This window comes from Toxorhynchites rutilus, chromosome 1 (genome assembly GCF_029784135.1).
Source record: "Toxorhynchites rutilus septentrionalis strain SRP chromosome 1, ASM2978413v1, whole genome shotgun sequence".
In the NCBI taxonomy this organism is placed as follows: Eukaryota; Metazoa; Arthropoda; class Insecta; order Diptera; family Culicidae; genus Toxorhynchites; species Toxorhynchites rutilus.
Window position 1 is genome coordinate 64927579 of NC_073744.1, and position 16834 is coordinate 64944412.

The 16834-nt window shown below is 38.6% G+C and overlaps 1 protein-coding gene across 3 annotated transcripts in view; it reads left to right on the forward strand.

The window, feature by feature from the left end:
- The window catches only part of LOC129763793 (G protein-coupled receptor kinase 2), a 295376-nt gene that overhangs the window by 37490 nt on the left and 241052 nt on the right, over positions 1-16834 (forward strand). For all 3 annotated transcript variants that reach the window (XM_055762915.1, XM_055762914.1, XM_055762917.1), the window contains exon 3: positions 13626-14823. In XM_055762915.1, coding sequence (XP_055618890.1) covers positions 14772-14823 — 52 coding nt within the window. In that variant the 5' untranslated portion in view covers positions 13626-14771. The remainder of the gene's footprint in view (positions 1-13625; positions 14824-16834) is intronic.

Here is a 16834-nt window from a genome sequence, read left to right on the forward strand (position 1 = left end):
CGGCGAAAAAAGTTTAATTTGGATGGTCCGGACTGTTACAGTTGCTATTGGTACAACTTAAGTCAACGGCATGCCGTGAGATCGAAGCGAAACTTTGGGGGCGGAAGTTTGACAGTGTGGGGAGCCGTTTCCTATCACAGCAAGCTTCTCATTTGTTTCATTTTCACCCGAATGAACTCCGAAAAGTATCTTCAATTACTGGAGGACGTTTTGATTGGCCATATTGAGAATAACGCTACCGAGGATGTCGTATTTTCAGCAGGATTATGCATAGATCCACGTTTCCAAGCAATCGAAGGCATGGTTTGCCGAGAAGGACATTCCGCTTCTTGAATGACCTGCTGGCAGTCGATTGCAATCCCATAGAGAACCTATGGAGAATATTGGCCGAGATGGTCTATGCAAACGGATGACAATTTGACAACATTTCCAGTCTCAAGGCAGTAATTCAGGAATGTTGGACTATAATCAATATGGCAACACTCTATACTCTATACGGACTTGACTGCTGCATTCGACAAGATTCATCACGACATCACAATCGCAAAACTGGAAAAGCTCGGATTCACAGGAAGGATGTTAGATTGGTTCAAATCTCAAAGAACGGAAAATTCGCGTTACCATCGGTGATAGCAGCTCCAACATTTTTTCTGCAGCTTCCGGTATTCCTCAAAGAAGCCACCTCGGACCCCCGATCTTCCTAATCTACTTTAACGACGTTTGCTCGGCATTAGAAGGACCTCGCGTTTCGTTTGCGGATGATTAAAAAATCTATTGCCGTATTAGTTCTGTAGCCGACTGCTGGTTTCTTCAACGACAACTGGATATTGTAGCCGAATGGTGCGCCACGAACTGTATGGTTATAAAACCATTAAAATGTTCCACGATATCCTTCTCTAGGGAAAAAGAACCGATCACGTTCGAATACGTTCTCTCTGGTGTCCCCATTCCACAAGTTATGAAGCATCTAGAAACTTGGGATTCACTATGCGGGTTTCAAAAACTTTCACGGACGTACAGGGTTTTCCATTTCGGGCTTCCGAAAGTATGACAACCGTTTGACATAGCTGTCAACCAAAGCGTCATATCGTTAGTTGAATGTCTGCCATTTTACAATATGGATCGTTTTAGCATCGCACAACGTGTTAATTTTGTTAAATTATACTATAAAAATGATGAAAAACCGGCAAATGTTTTTCGAGCATTACGGACGGATTTTGGTCATGTCCGTCATGGACGGCCTACAGAGCACACAATCGCTAATGTAGTGCGTAATTTCGAACAAACTGGATCCGTAGCGGATATTGTGAAACCTGTGCATCATCGTAATGTGCGTTCGGCCGAAAATATTGCTGTTGCTGCCAGTGTGGAGGATGACCCGAATGTTTCGATTCCACGGCGTGCTCAGCAATGGGGCTTGTCAAACACATCATTGTGGCGAATTTTGTATTTGGACTTGCACCTACATCCATATAAAGTCCAACTGGTACAAAAATTAGAGCGTGGTGACCATGGAATGCGTCGGGCATACGTCGATTGGGTGAACGAACAACAGCAGCAAAATGCTGAATTTTCGCATCAAATTTTCTTCAGCGATGAGGCACATTTCGAGCTCGGTGGCTAAGTGAACGCCCAAAATTTTCGTATATGGGGCTCAGAAAATCCACACGTGATTGTTGAGAGGCCATTGCATCCGCCAAAAGTCACTGTTTGGTGTGCATTATGGTCTGGTGGAGTCATCGGGCCGTATTTCTTTGAAAATGAGGACGGCGAGACGGTAACTGTGAATGGTGAGCGCTATGGCCGCATGTTAACCGATTTTTTTTTGCCACAAATTGAAGATGTGGATACGGATGACATGTGGTTTCAGCAGGACGGCGCCACGTGTCACACAACTTGACCGAACATGGCCATATTGCGAACGAAATTTGAGGGACGCATAATTTCGCGTTTTGGTGATGCCAATTGGCCGTCCAGATCATGCGATTTGAACCCGCTAGATTTTTTTTTGTGGGGTTATGCGAAAGACCATGTCTATGCCAACTCTCCACAAACTCTTGATCATTTGAAAGACAACATTCGTGAAGTTATGACCGAGATACCGCCTCATATGTGCCGAAAAGTCATCGAAAATTACCTGTTCCGGATCAAGGTGTGCGAGGAAGCTCTAGGTGGACATTTGAATGATGTTGTATTTCACACATAATGGCATAAACCAAACTTTAATTTGAAAGAAAAGTTTCATCGAAATTCGAATTCTAAGTGTGTTTTATTTCAATTTACTTTCGGAATTTAAAGTTGGAAAACCCTGTATATTGTCTCAAGTCCCTGTATTGCGCTCTAGTTCGGCCTGTTCTGGAATACTGCAGTATCGTTTGGAATCCACACCATCAAACTGGCATTACGAGAATCGAGTCCGTTCAGAGCAGATTCATTCGGTACGCACTTCGACTGCTTCCGTGGCGCAATCCTCATCAGCTTCCTAGTTGCGAAACCCGATGCTTGTTGATCCATCTGGATTCACTGCAATGCAGAAGAACGCTAACTAAGGCTTTGTTTGTACTCACTCACTGGTCGCGTCGATTCTCCAGAAATTTTAAGCCGCCTAAATCTCAACGTACCACCTCGACGGTTGCGGAGAGTTCCATACTTCGGCGAACGAATTATGGCATGTACACAGCAATAGCAAGCCTTCAGCGTGCATTCAATACAGTTTCTTCGGCGTTTGATTTTAACGTTTTACGTGTTACATTGAAACAACGGTTTTTAGAATTAATTAGAGTTGGATTATTGTATCATTTGGACCACTGTAATCTGTTGATGCCAGAACAAATAAATAAATAAATGAATAAATAAATTTTAAAAGCTGTCTGACTCGATGCCAAATCGAGTTTTCAAAGTGATCCGAAATGGAGGTGGACATACTAAATATTAGCTATCGATTGGACTCGAAATTTGCCGTACAAATTTTCTTTTATTGAAATTTTAGGATGCGGCTAAACGAATGTCCACCCTGATTCCACATATTTGAATTACTTAGAAAACAAAAAGTGAATTTATACTTTTTTTTAGAATGAATTCGATGAAAATAAACAATAATCGTCTTTTATGAGCAAAACTGTACAAAGAATTGACTTACTTTTAAAAATATTGAGGAAAAATAGGGTGCGGCTAAATGAATGTCTACCACTGTAGGAACTTGAGAAGAAGAAAAGTTGTGATGTTCTGTTATATGACTCTGAATACTGGAAGCAATCAGTTTCATGAATTCATTCAAACCCTTTTAAATATTATAACCAGTCTCGCTGGCCTCCCTCGGAGAAATTAAACTGACATTGATTTCTCGATTTTCAAAAAAAAACTCAAACTTTGACCGCTTCACTCCACTCTCCTGCAAGTCCGATTGAGCTGATATTTTGCATAGGGCGTTTTTCGAGGTGATGAACAGTTTTTATGGGGTAGTCTTTTGAAATGTTAGGGTCAATTTTTGCCCATACATTCATTGGTACCCTAGAGACCCCCCCCCTATATAGAAATCAAAGACGTAGTCCTACGTTAATAACATTCATCAACTGCGACACACATTTTTTTTTCTTATTTATCTACTGAATTTTTGTTATTAAATGTTATATCCTGGATCCATTAAGTGTTGGGATTGTTCTGTTCAATACTGTATTCTAGAAGCGCAACCAAATCGTACAGCACGTGGTCCCAATGGGTACGGTTATCTGGAGCAAATCAACAGATTTGCTAGCTAGGCACCTCTCCCCGCCCTCCCACTGTTTGCACATTCAACAGTATCGCTTACATTTATCTTATATTTTCTCTCCGGTCGAAGCAACGCTGTTACGCGCATAAAATCAGACACGGGATCATAACTTCGGGCCCTGGTGGCACATCACTCCAACCGCTCGCCCGCCAGTGTCGGCCATAAAGTGTTTATTACAGCTGTTCTGTTCTGGTTGTGGCGGAGGTTGCCCATCGTTTTTCGCACCTCGAGCGTCTAGAAGCGTGTATTTGGTTTTTGCTCCCGCGTTCATTCAATTTCGATTCTTTACGCTTCCCGTCGGGTTTTAAATAAACAGTGCTGAGATCTGTCTTCCGTCTGCAATTTTATATCAGTTTAAAGTATGATGCTCGCGTCTGGGAGCCGATCCGCCATCGTCATCAGAGGTGTTACATTCCAATTACGCACACCTTCCTGTGCTATTCGATTTTCTCAACTTTCAACTTGCTCGATTTTCCAATCTGTAGCGGCGAAAAAGAGAACCGGTTCAATTGGTCGTATGTTTATGTTAAGATCGGTTTTCCTTCGTTCAAACCTTCGATCAACGGTCGTGTCCCTCACGACTCACACGAGTTCACGATTTCGGGATTTCAAGGGTCACCACCTGAAGCTCGGATTGAAAACTGATCGGTCGAATGTTGGACGGTACATTTCGGTCGAACTGATGATGATTGATTAGGGGTTTTTTTTTGTTCTGGGTTTCGGCTCCACACGTTGGACCTCTCATAAATCAATCACCGCGTGAGATTTGTTGAAAGACGACTGATTAATGAGCGTGTGCTGATAATTATGCTAAATTTGGCCACAAGCTTTCACGTGCCGCGTCTGGCGGCGCAACCTTGACCTAGAAGGATCCACGCGTTTTGTTTAATGAATTTATTTTCTAGATTAATGAAATAGGAACACGAGAAATAAAAGTAGAAAAGGCTCATGTTCACAAAGTTTATAAAAATGTTTACCTCAAAAACTATAAGGCCTGCAGTATTTCAGTTAAACAAATGAAACATAGGAAATTGTTCAAGTTTTCATTAAAAAAATTCAATCAAATTAAAAAAAAATACATCTCACCCCTTTGCGGTCGTATTAATTTTTATATTGGTGTCATACTGGTCGGAATTAATTTGCCTTGAAAGCGCACTCATCACTGCATGTAACATGTAAGACTATGAAAGCTAAATAAGGTCTGTTTATTTCTTGTGAATTTTAAATACGCATTTACTGAACAATGTATTTTTTTGCGATTTTATATAACATTTATATTTTATAATTCTCCTTCGTTTATATCACACAAGAATAAACTACAAGTCTGTCGAACCGCTGAAATTCTCTCGAATAAAGGCAACCTAAGTCGTTCCACCAACTTCGTACAAATATTTGTACGAATCCCGTAGTTTAATAAAAAATTTGGATTACTAACATTGACGGTGCCGCCTCGTTTCATCCTTTTTACTATAACTGTTTTGTCCAATGTATCGCAGCTATTCATCAATGTGACTATCCTTTTATGTTTCCACGATAATAATCATTTGTTTATACTGAGTACCGTTGTCCATTTTTCACAATATTAACTCGTGAGCTGGTTCACCAGACATTAAGATTCGTTAAGAAAATGTCCAAATTGATACATGGGTGAATAAAGTAGTAAGGAATCATACTAGATTCCTTGCGTTGGTGGCTGAGAGCAGACAAGCGACCGCAAAGAGTTAAATAAAATTGTTTTGAAAATCCGAATTATTCTTTCTCAAAAAAACCTGTTTTTTTGAACATTCAGAAAAAATATGAATAGTCTACACAATAACGAACAAATCATTCATGCATCGGAAGAATGGTATTTATACAGGGAAAGAGTTTCTCTCAGGGCTATGGAGTCGGAGGGAATTTCATTGTATTAGAAGTCGGAGTCGGAAAAATATTACCGACTCCGACTCTGACTCCTTTTATAAAGGACACAATAAAATCAAAATATTCAGCTCAAGAAACCTCAAGAAACAAAACTTTATTCCATGATGAGGAAATTTTGATGTTAATTTTGTGTATTACCATCATGTTTAGAGAAGTCTGATATCCTGACAAACACTAAATTTTGCCTGATTTTTTTAGAAATGACCCTGATTTTTGTACTTTTTTACTTTATCAGAATGAAAACTATCCGTGAAAAATATACTAGTATCCCTGTCAAAGTTTTCTAGTTCAAAAAAAGAACGGTAATAATAGCTCTACGGCCCGCACATATATGATGCTTACATAAGATTAAATTCTCCTGATATTAAGGGGGTATTCTAGTGTAGAGACACGAATGTCGGACGTTTTTTGGAGCTCCGTGAAAATAAAACAAAGAATATCTTTACTATCTATTATATCATTATTTGTTCATCTATCTTTTGACAATAAACCAAACATTAAATGGAGAAAAAACATTCATAAATAGAATAGTTAAGAGCTGATGAAGTGGGAGGGTTCAAAAAAAAGTTGTGTAAAAAACATCTTTTTTGACAAAATGGTGGCCGTTTGAAAAACGAAATGCGATTTAAAACGTTTTTTCTTACGTTTCCAGATTTTAAAGAAATAGTAAATTTTAAAAAATATTATTTTATAGAGGTTCATGCGATAGAGCAATGCCTGCAGATTGTACCCATATAAATTTGACATGAATCGGTTCAGTAGAACTTGAGATATCGTGTACGCCAGTTTGAAAAAAAAACTAGTTTCGAAAAAAAACGCATTTAAAGTTCATTGTTATGGCCGTACCAGGTTAGATACCGCATCACTAAAATGGCTCTAACTCGGTGAATAATAGGATTTTCGATAAGTCCTGTCTAGGGTATATTCTTGTATGCCTAAACTACAGTAATATGAAGGAAAAATGTTTTTTTTTTAAATTTCTATACTAGAATAATCCCTTAAGTTGTACTTAACTTTTCATCAATATGTATTGGACTCGTCGCGAATGGAGTCGGAGTCAGGATCGGAGTCGGGAAATTTATCTGCGACTCCATAGCCCTCATTTTTCTGACAACAAATTTTTCATGTTATGTTTGAAAATTTTTATTCTAGGTGTAATTTTTAAAAATTTGATTGATATTTTTTTAATGAAAATTTGAAGAAAATCCTACATTTCATTCGTTGACTGAAATATTGCAGGTCTTCTTGTTTTTGAGTTAGAAATTGTCAAACAATCAGAATCGTTTTACACCCGGCAGCGGAGGGTATCCATGAGCAGTCTGAGAAGATAACCGGGTTAACATCGCTACAATAGGTCGACGATATATTTCCGGACTTTCCATCGGATCATGTACTCTTAAATTATTTGGAAAAAATATTTTACGATTCATGATCTATGGTTTACGATTGACGATCTATGAGTTACGATGAAACCCTGTTAAAAACGGTCCACATTCACGCTGTTTAAGGTGTAAACTTTCAGATTTTAGAATTGTTGATTTTTACTTTTTTCATGAATTTATATTTTTGGATTCTAGAATTTGAAATTTTTGAATCTACGATTTTTGGGTTTAGATTATTTTTTAATTGTTTTTTAAATTTAATATTTCTGGTATTTAGAATTTAGGTTTTATATTTTTGATAGATGATATGAATGGAATCTCACTTGTTTTATGTTCAACACGTTTGGTTCAGGTTAACCTGGAGAGAGAGAGTTAAAAAACTGATGCGGTGTATTCCAAGAAAAGTTCACAATTTGATGGAACCTAAACCTGACTAATTTATTGTTTTGTTTTGTTCTAAAACGGTGAGACATTCTGGGGGGTTTTGTAAATTACACAAAGAATACATACTTTAGGCGACTTTTTATCACGCTTTGGAGACTAAAATATTCGGTTTTAAGGGCTTTGAGATGTCGGAACCAAAGCCACCGTAGATTTTTATTTTTGATTTTCTGGTAAAAGAACGAAGAGCGTTTCGATTTTTTTGGACATAGGACTATGTCTTTGATTTATATATAGGGGGGAAACTCTTCGAAAAATGTAACGATTCATTGGGCCTGATCACGAACGTCACTTCACGGTGAAAAGGAAGTAAATTGTATACAACGTTATTACGGCTGTCACCGTGTGTGTAGAATCCGGAAAAGTTCATCCGTCGTGACAACTTTGATGAACTCGGTGTTATTATGAATACCACGATACTGTGACGTCACGGAGAAAAACAAGTATATAGGCCTGATCACGAACATCACTGTCACTTACACTTCACTTAATCTTTTTGTGTCGATCATCATTGTCATGGACATTTGCTTGTAAAAATAAACTCCGTGAAGTGGAAGAGTTCATTCCTGTTTATAAGAGACATGTCAGTTGCATAATTTCGGGCGTTTGTACACTATGTCGGTTGCATAATTTCGGACGTTTGAACGTTATGTAGGTAAAATTAATAAGTGTATGAAATAATATTCCATTTGATTGAACGTATGTTTCAGAATGACAAGTTTGCGATTGTACCTCGATGACTCGGTTTTTCAATCCAACTATTCGGACTCATTCCATGAATCATTTGCTTGGTACGTTAGTTTGCTGAATCAAACGCTGGTTCAAAGATGAGGAGGAATACTTGGTTGCTCTTGAATAATGTAGTTGTTGAACATATGGGAATGTAATTTTATTTCTTCTTTCTATAAATTACTCTAGAGATAAAGCATGACTATCATGAGTTTAATAATCGATATCTCGCATACTCTTGTACTCAGCTCTGTCTTACTCGTTTGAATAGTGAGATGTATTTAGTATAGGTCAACGTTAGAATCATCTTTTAAGAACAGTTTCTACAATTTTGATGATTGATTGAGCCTCTAACGCCTCTAACGAATTTTGATGAATAATAATATCTTCTATATATCAGAATAAATCCAAATTTATCCATCATCATCAGTATAATCTGAGCTGATTCCATTTGGAATTCTGAAGTTTAATCCTCTTATCCTTCCCATTCTCGTGTAATTTGATATACGGGACATGAGGTTTGATATAATTATTTAAACAGAAACTGGTCTGTAGCGTCGGTCAGAAGCATAATTTTCATATGAAACATGTGATGAGTTCCAACGAATTTGCCAAAAGCAGAAAATAATTCAGATTTTCTTTAGACGGATATCAAAATTATGAAAATAGAACTAGAGAATAATTTATAAATTATTAATTTTTAAAGCTTTGCAATGATAGATTAATTTTTTCCTTATTTGAAACTTAAATATTCTTTCATTCAAAGTATGTCTTCAAAACAATATCATTGAAAATATCTATTACGTAAAACAAAAGATCAATGGCCTTATTCGATGTAGTTATCGTCCTGATTCGGGTCTTGTCCGCCAATTGCGAATGTTTGAATTACAAAAACCAGCTCTGCAATGATGGAAAAACATTAGTTATTATTTTATATTCAAAATATCAACAAATCAATATTATACATAATCAATCATAATGATCGTTTTGGGTCAGTGGCCTCCATTGCCATTTTATGGGGTTGCAACTCTCTGTTAGTCTAATCCTCAAAATAGAAACAAAAAATTCTATTCATTTAGGACAATCGAAATTAGACCTTTCATCATGTTTCAATCGGTCTATAGGAGCTACAGTTTTAGTATCAATTACATCCGATAGTGCATTTATCGAATCCAAATAAACAAATTTATGTCCTCTGGATACGTCAGGATTTCGTTCTGAAAATGCCACCAAGCGGGTAAATTGCTGTTTGTTTATCTTTCCTTTCTTAAAAAGCAAGACAAGATTCAAAATGTTAGCAAAAAAGCTAAATAAATCCGAAATTAAACTTACTCCATTCCGCGTGACTAGCGTGACTAGACTTTTCACCTAGCTTTTTTTTGAGATAGTTACCACTAAAATATTCCATGAGAGCCGCTAGATCTGATTCCATATCAGCTACAATGGATTCAACATTAGGACGAGGGTAAAATAAAGCTGAATCATCTGCAAAAAGTTTCGGTATACCATGTAGTTTTAAATTTCCTAAATCATTGATGAACATCAAAAAGAGTAAAGGACCTATGTTACTTCCTTGAGGAACTCCCATGCCAATTGGGCGTAAGTCACTGCGGACACCATTAAACATAACGAATTGTTTTCGATCAGATAGGTAGCTTTTCATCAAATCGTTAGCAACTCCTCTTATACCATATCTTTCAAGTTTTTAAGCAAAATTTCATGATCTAAAGTGTCAAAAGCTTTTTAAAGATCGATAAATAAGCCACCTACGATCTTTTTTTGATCAATTTCACAGATCAGTTCATCAACGAGCTCGATAATAGCGGTCATTGTTCCACAGCCTTCTCGAAAACCATATTGATATTCGTACATAGCATTGTTTATACGCAAAAAGTTTACAAGCCGTGAAGTTAACAGCTTTTCCAAAATTTTATTGAGGACAGGTAATGTTGAAAACGGTCGATAATTCGAAGGATCGCAGGAGTCGCCGGATTTAAACACTGGTGTAACTTTGGCGATTTTCAAAGCATTTGGATAAATTCCAGTTGCCGATAATAAGCATTTATCAGTTGGCAGAATGGAGGGATGATCTAGGTATGATCTTGAAGATGATATTGGATGGTTCCCCCTTTCAGAGATCATCTCCCCAAAGATTTGACAAGAGTTATTATATCATTATATCGAGCTTGTGGTTTGATTATGTAAAAAATGCAATTAATGAATTTAACTGGCTGCTGATTTAGAAGTTTGAAAGTGTATCACTCACGCACATTTTTAAGGGCTTCCATGTCATGTATCAAAAGAGCAATGAACAATGAAACAATGAAACAATGAGAAAACTCAATTCAAATGCAATTTCTACAAACAATCACAGTATGACAGTCCTATGTAAAAATCCCGTCCGTGCCCCCAGGCCCAGACCCATCATCTTTTACTGCGTAAATGCGTAGATTCGGTATACTCTGAATTGAAAATACCATTTTAATTCAGGGCAATGCATCCTAAGCACGAAATAAAAAAATACGTGTCTAAAATTTTCCGGAAAGGCTTTAACTGTCAAATGTATGAAAGGCAATTCTATCAAATATATACCGGGAATTTGAATTTTTAATGAAAAAGTTTCATTTATCTTCTAAATTTGTATCATCGCCATCAAATAAGGGCTCTTCTGAAGCAATACACTTTTTTCAACGAACAATCCGGTCATCGAAACACTTTTTATAGCTGTATTGAAGAATTGCAGTTCACGCAGCGAATTCGTTTTGATGTTTTTTTTCATTTGAGTTTCGAAAATATGAAAAAATCGCCAGTGATTATGCGTCGGATGAACGTGGGATCATGCATGTCTTTAGCCACTTAATTCGATGAGTATTGAGCTCTTTTGGCACTAGTCGTGCTGCAATTTTTCACATGCCCAAAGCATCAACCGAAATATGACGAACGGTCTCGTTAGATATATTTAATACACAGGCTAGCTTTCTTAAACTTGAATGACGATTTCCGAACACGATTCCTTTTATTTTTTCGATGTTTTTCTTCAGTTGAAAAGCTGGATGGTCCTCCTTGACGTGGCAAATCGTTCATCCCTTCTCGGCTGCCGTTTTTGAAATGTAATGTATTCTGCAACATTTTCAACATTTCGGCACAGTAAATCTTGTTTAAAATACAACATTTCACACAACATCTTCGGCCCATTAGGGTGGTCCGAGAAATCAACTTTTTCTCTTTTTTTACAGAACTAACTTTTTTTTTAAATTCGTAACTTTGGAACTACTGGACCGATTCAGATAATCGACATACCAAATGGCAGCCAATGAGCGAAGAAAATTGGATTCTAGTGGCATAGATCTATCCTAGTCACATATTGAACGAAGACTGTAAACAAATTAACTTTGATAAAACATAACTCAAAAACAAAAAAAAAAACAAAACCTCTCTGATTTTTGGATATGTTGAATAAAAAAGCTTTCTCAGCTTTCAAGAAAAAATATAAAAAATATGACGCCCTTGGTCCCTTGACATTCTTCAAAGAAGACTAGCTCATTGGTTTTAATTTGTTTAATGTGTTTTAATGTGTTGATCATCTGAATCCGTCCAGTGGTTCGAATGCCTTGAATTTAAAAAAAAAAGTCATTTTTGGAAATAAGGGGAAAAGTTGATTTTTCGAACCACCCAAAAATGGAAATATGTCGGTGAAGATACCAATACCAAGATACCAATAACTATTTTCTGTAGCCGATGGAATGTCAATGTTTCCATTTGAATTAGACGCACGCCATCCTACAAGAATATTCTGAGATGGTAGAGTGTTGGAACTGACCCAATCTGGTCAAAGGAACTATTTAAAATTTCATGAAATTTACGAAAATAGTCATATCCTTTGGCAACTATTTTTTGCAGCCGATGGAATGTCAATTTTTTCGTTTGAAATAGACGCACGCCATCCTATGCATCTTGTAGCCGATGGAATGATTTTTTTTTTCATTTGAACTAAACACATGAGTCTTACCATTAGTCATAAAATCGGTGGTAGTGGTGGTAGAATTTGCTTCGGCGGCTAATGAGTCGCAACTGAAATGTAAATCAGCTTACATTTCTGGTCCAAACTTCGTCAGCAACCAGCCGATCACATTTTGGAATCGGCGCCTAACCGGCTAGACTAAAGAAATCAAGAAAATAGTAAAGACAAGTAAGACAATTTTTTCATTTGAAAAATATCTGGTTATAGGAATCTATCGAAAATTCAAGAAATTTCAAATGACTCCTATGATCAGATGGGTCAGTTCCTAGACTCCACCAACTCAGAATATGCTCGTAGGACGGCGTGCTTCCAATTCCAATGAAAAATTGTCATTCCATCGGCTACAAAAAATAGTTATTGGTATCTTGGTATTGGTATCTTCACCGACATAAATGGAAATGGGCACACTAATAAAAAACAAAAAATACGGGCCTTATATGTTGCGATGAGGGACGAAACTACAAATTTTAACGAAAATCTGAGAACCACTATACCGGTTTGACATGGAATGGCTGTATTTGTAAATGCATTGAGCCTACCTTTTTTTTTTTGGTAAAATCGTATCGGAATCGGAATCTTTTCGTGTCGGCTTCCAAATTTCTCGTAAACACTTTCTACACGCTTGTAGTTGGTTTGGAATTATCACCAGCATCACGACACCGGGTTCAGCAAGCACTATTATATTAGTGCACCTCTGGCTAGTATCGTTATCGCCGGGCTTTGAGGGCTTGGTACGAATGACCCCACTAGCATTGGCAGCGCAGCCACATATTACAATCATTGTCATAAGCCCTGGTCACAGTGCGGTGGTTGGTGCAGTGACCAGCCCGTTCCGATCCACCCCCCATTTTATGTTACGTGTGTCGTGTTCACGCGGGGCGTGGTCGTTTCGCAACGAACCAACCGGTGCAACACCACCGATCCCTGAAACGTGTCCAAGGTGCTCCAAATAAATCACCCTGGCACGCGATTGCGGTGAGTGCAACCTGTTGAAGTTACCCCGGACCTCAAACCCCAAGCAGGAGTTTTGCGATGGTGACTGGCCGACCAACGTAATCTCCGGCTGTCCGAGATATGTTGGGGCACTGAGTGAGTTATGGTTCGTCCGCCCATGTGTTTGTGTGTGCCCTAAAGCCACTTACTCGGTGGCGCGGCTTCGTATTGCACTCCCCGGAGGTGCATTGACAGATTTATATTATTGATCACAAAATCTTGCAATAAATGTCCCGGTCTCTTGATTATTCTAGCCGTAACCCGTATTGCCACCTTAGTCATCGTCACACGTTATTTTTTCAGACTGATCCGACAACACTCATCAATTCTGACAAGTGATTTAATTTTTTTTATTTTTCTTTTTTTTCAGAATTGCGCCTCGGGTGGTATCTAAATTGGAGCTAGAGTCGCAGATTGTATATGCGCGCATTCCTCGTGGCACAGCTCAATATTTGCAGTTAGGGAAAAAAACTTCGCCGCTCCCCACCGTAATCGAATACTCAGTGAGCCGTTTCTGCCGGTTTTGTTTTGGTGGATTTCGCGTGAAAGCGAAAGTGACTGACAGAGAAACGCAGTCAGGCAGCAAATCGATTCGAAATGATATCGCGGGACTGCCGCCGGGAGGTTTCGTGTTTGGAATCGGTGCTACTGGCGAAGTGAAGCCGCCGCCACACGCCTGTCGGCCGGAATCTCGTGTTGTGTGTCCCCATCAAACTGTGAGGCTGTGATCAGGTTCGGTCGTTAAAGTGTACCGTTGAGCGGATTTAGGGTTCGAGAAGGAATTTAAAGTTCGTAATGTGACGCGAGTTGTAGCGCGGTTCAGTCCCTCCACGAAATCATGAAATCGCCGAATGGCGGCTGGTAGAAGACGTCCGGCGAAGAGTTGAAAGCGTTGTGCGAATCTCGTCATCCACGGAGAAGCAGCGAGAAGCGAGTTGGAATTCCGCTGATGAGTGCTTAATTATATACGCACGCGAGCCAGCCAAGTGTGTGGAATGAAGAACTGAGTTTGCGCGCTCGTGAAGTGTAGCATATGCCAGCGTTGCCCACGAGAAAATAATAGTAATAATTATATTAACAGCGAGACCAATGCTGTTCATCCAGATTATCGTACGGAGATTAACACAAATTGAACGCGGGATTAGGCGCATTCACTGAACCGTTGCTGCTGCCGAAGAAAAAAAAAAAGATAAAAAGAGAGGGAGAGGAAAAGAAACTGCTGGGAAGAATAATTTCCAGCTGATTATCGTCATAACGACGTTGTCCCTCCTCACGTTGTGTTTATTTTCCGCTTCGTAATTGAAAACAAAATTCACACCTTACGAACAGACCCTGTTAGAGTTAGAAGTCGAAACGCCGCGCAGCCGTCTGTGTGTGTGTGAGTGTGTGGGAGAGAGAGGAGGGAACAGAAAGAAAACAGGGACAGCCAGTAGCGCAGACCGACGCGCACACTAAGCAGGGGACGGAATTTTCGTGGGCGAGATTCTAGTAATAAAAGGCCGCCAACCTGGAACTAATGGAATTAGAGAATATCGTGGCCAACACGGTCTACCTGAAGGCGCGCGAAGGTGAGTCGAGATCGAATTTGTTTTTTTTCGACGTAGAAATGAAATAAAGTTAACGTTAATAACTATTTTCACTGTGAACGGATTTTCATGATTTGCATACCAATCGAATCGGAAATTCTCTAAGATTTGTTTGATATGCTACACATTACAATTCGCTAATCTCTAAACGGTTTAAATTCATGAAAACTGGAAGAATTTCCTTTTTTTTCCATACATTTGTTCTGTCGATTTGTTTGCTAACCATATCCGTATTTCGAATGCTTATAACTCGAACATTTCTTAACAGATCGGAAAGATGTTTGCATCAAGTGATAGGAAATATTTCTGCGCGTCTATCACAATTGATAAAATGTTATTTTTCATGAGATGAACAATTGAATAACTGTAAAATGTCAAACGTTATCTAAACGCCCTAACTGCCAAGTTTTGATTGGCCCGATTTACGGTTACTTGTGGAAATCCGCTTCGCAAATATACGTGCAAGTCGGGGGTATTTTTGTTCCCACCGAGCTGTGTTTCCCTAACATGGACTTCAAAATCAATGTGCCTGGAGGAATCCGCTCTGTCAAAACATGCAAGTTGGGAGTATTTTTTGGTGTTGAGTACTTTTGTACTCGCTTGTCGTCATGCAGACCGGAATATGTTTCCCTAAAACGTACTTTTAATATGAGAAGCCTGGGGAAATCGTCATTTAATATACTAGAGGTGAACGAACTTTAGCGGTTCGAGAACTACGTAAACATTAGAAGCGTAATAATTTCAGACGGAAATGTCAAATACAATGATCGTTTAACACACAAAGAGAAAGAGCGTTAGCAGTGAAGAGCTTGCTTTGTGTTGCATGTCAAGAGTTGAAGAAAATCAGCTGAAAATCTGCAAATGCATGAGTAGCCAATACGTAAATCGATCAAAGTGAACAGTGACAAAATTCAACTTATGTCACAAATCTAATCGACAAAAAATTTCTCCTTCGATTTCGGAGGTACTCAGAAGAGTAAATATGTGAACTTGCGTTTGTGAGTTCCCCGAGGCGGTCATATTCCGCCCATTGGCTATGTACGGTCAGGAAGACGCGACATGCCATTGTGGTCCAAGTGTGAGCGCACCGACAAACAGCAATACTGTTCGAATGTTGCCCGGACAACCGGACCTTTAAGGCTGTTGGTCTACGCCGGTACAAGTTGTCGGAACTGATCGATTGGTTCCACCAGGTGATGCGCAAGGATGAAAGCTGGTGGGGCTATTGGCGTTACGATTTACGGTACGATCCTAGTTTCATGATGAAGGTAAGATTTACAGAATTCGTTTGCACCCCGTTCCCGTTGGGAGTCTTGCACACCGAACCCGTCGAACGCGAACATGTGACCGATGATGTCAAAAATGGTGTCCCAGCGTTGAAAGATTTGGGCGTGAATTTGACACTGATCATTATACAATAATTGAGTTTCATTTGGTGACTTTTCGTGTCTTCTATCAAATGTGTGAAACTTTAATTCATTAACTAGGGCTCGCATAGAAGTCTATAAATAACACCTGGGACATGTGTGCTCCCTTCGGGTACGAGTATTTTTTGAAAGACATTAAATTATCACGGTGGAACCTTCGTCATTTGACAAAAATAAAAAGTTCTGACGGTAGGTCACACGGGTTCTGAATACTTGTTGCAGGTATTATAAAACGTTAGATCAATGAAAAAAAGTTGAAAATCGAGGTTACTAATTTTCTACTGTTTTGCTCGCCGGATTAGATTCATTCATGTGGGTAAGATTGTGTCAAAACGGAGGAATTTACTATTAGTAATTTATTGGCAAATATTGCGAATATTTTCGATTTTAATATTTTCAATAATTCATCAAATGTTGATGTTGTTGATATATGAATACATCACACTTTGATAAATTATTAAACAATAACTTTTTGTATTTCAGTAAAGTATTATGCACTGGAAGTAGTGAAAATATGTCTCCTACTAAACGGTTAACAGCTTTTAAAAATATTCGCAATACTTGTC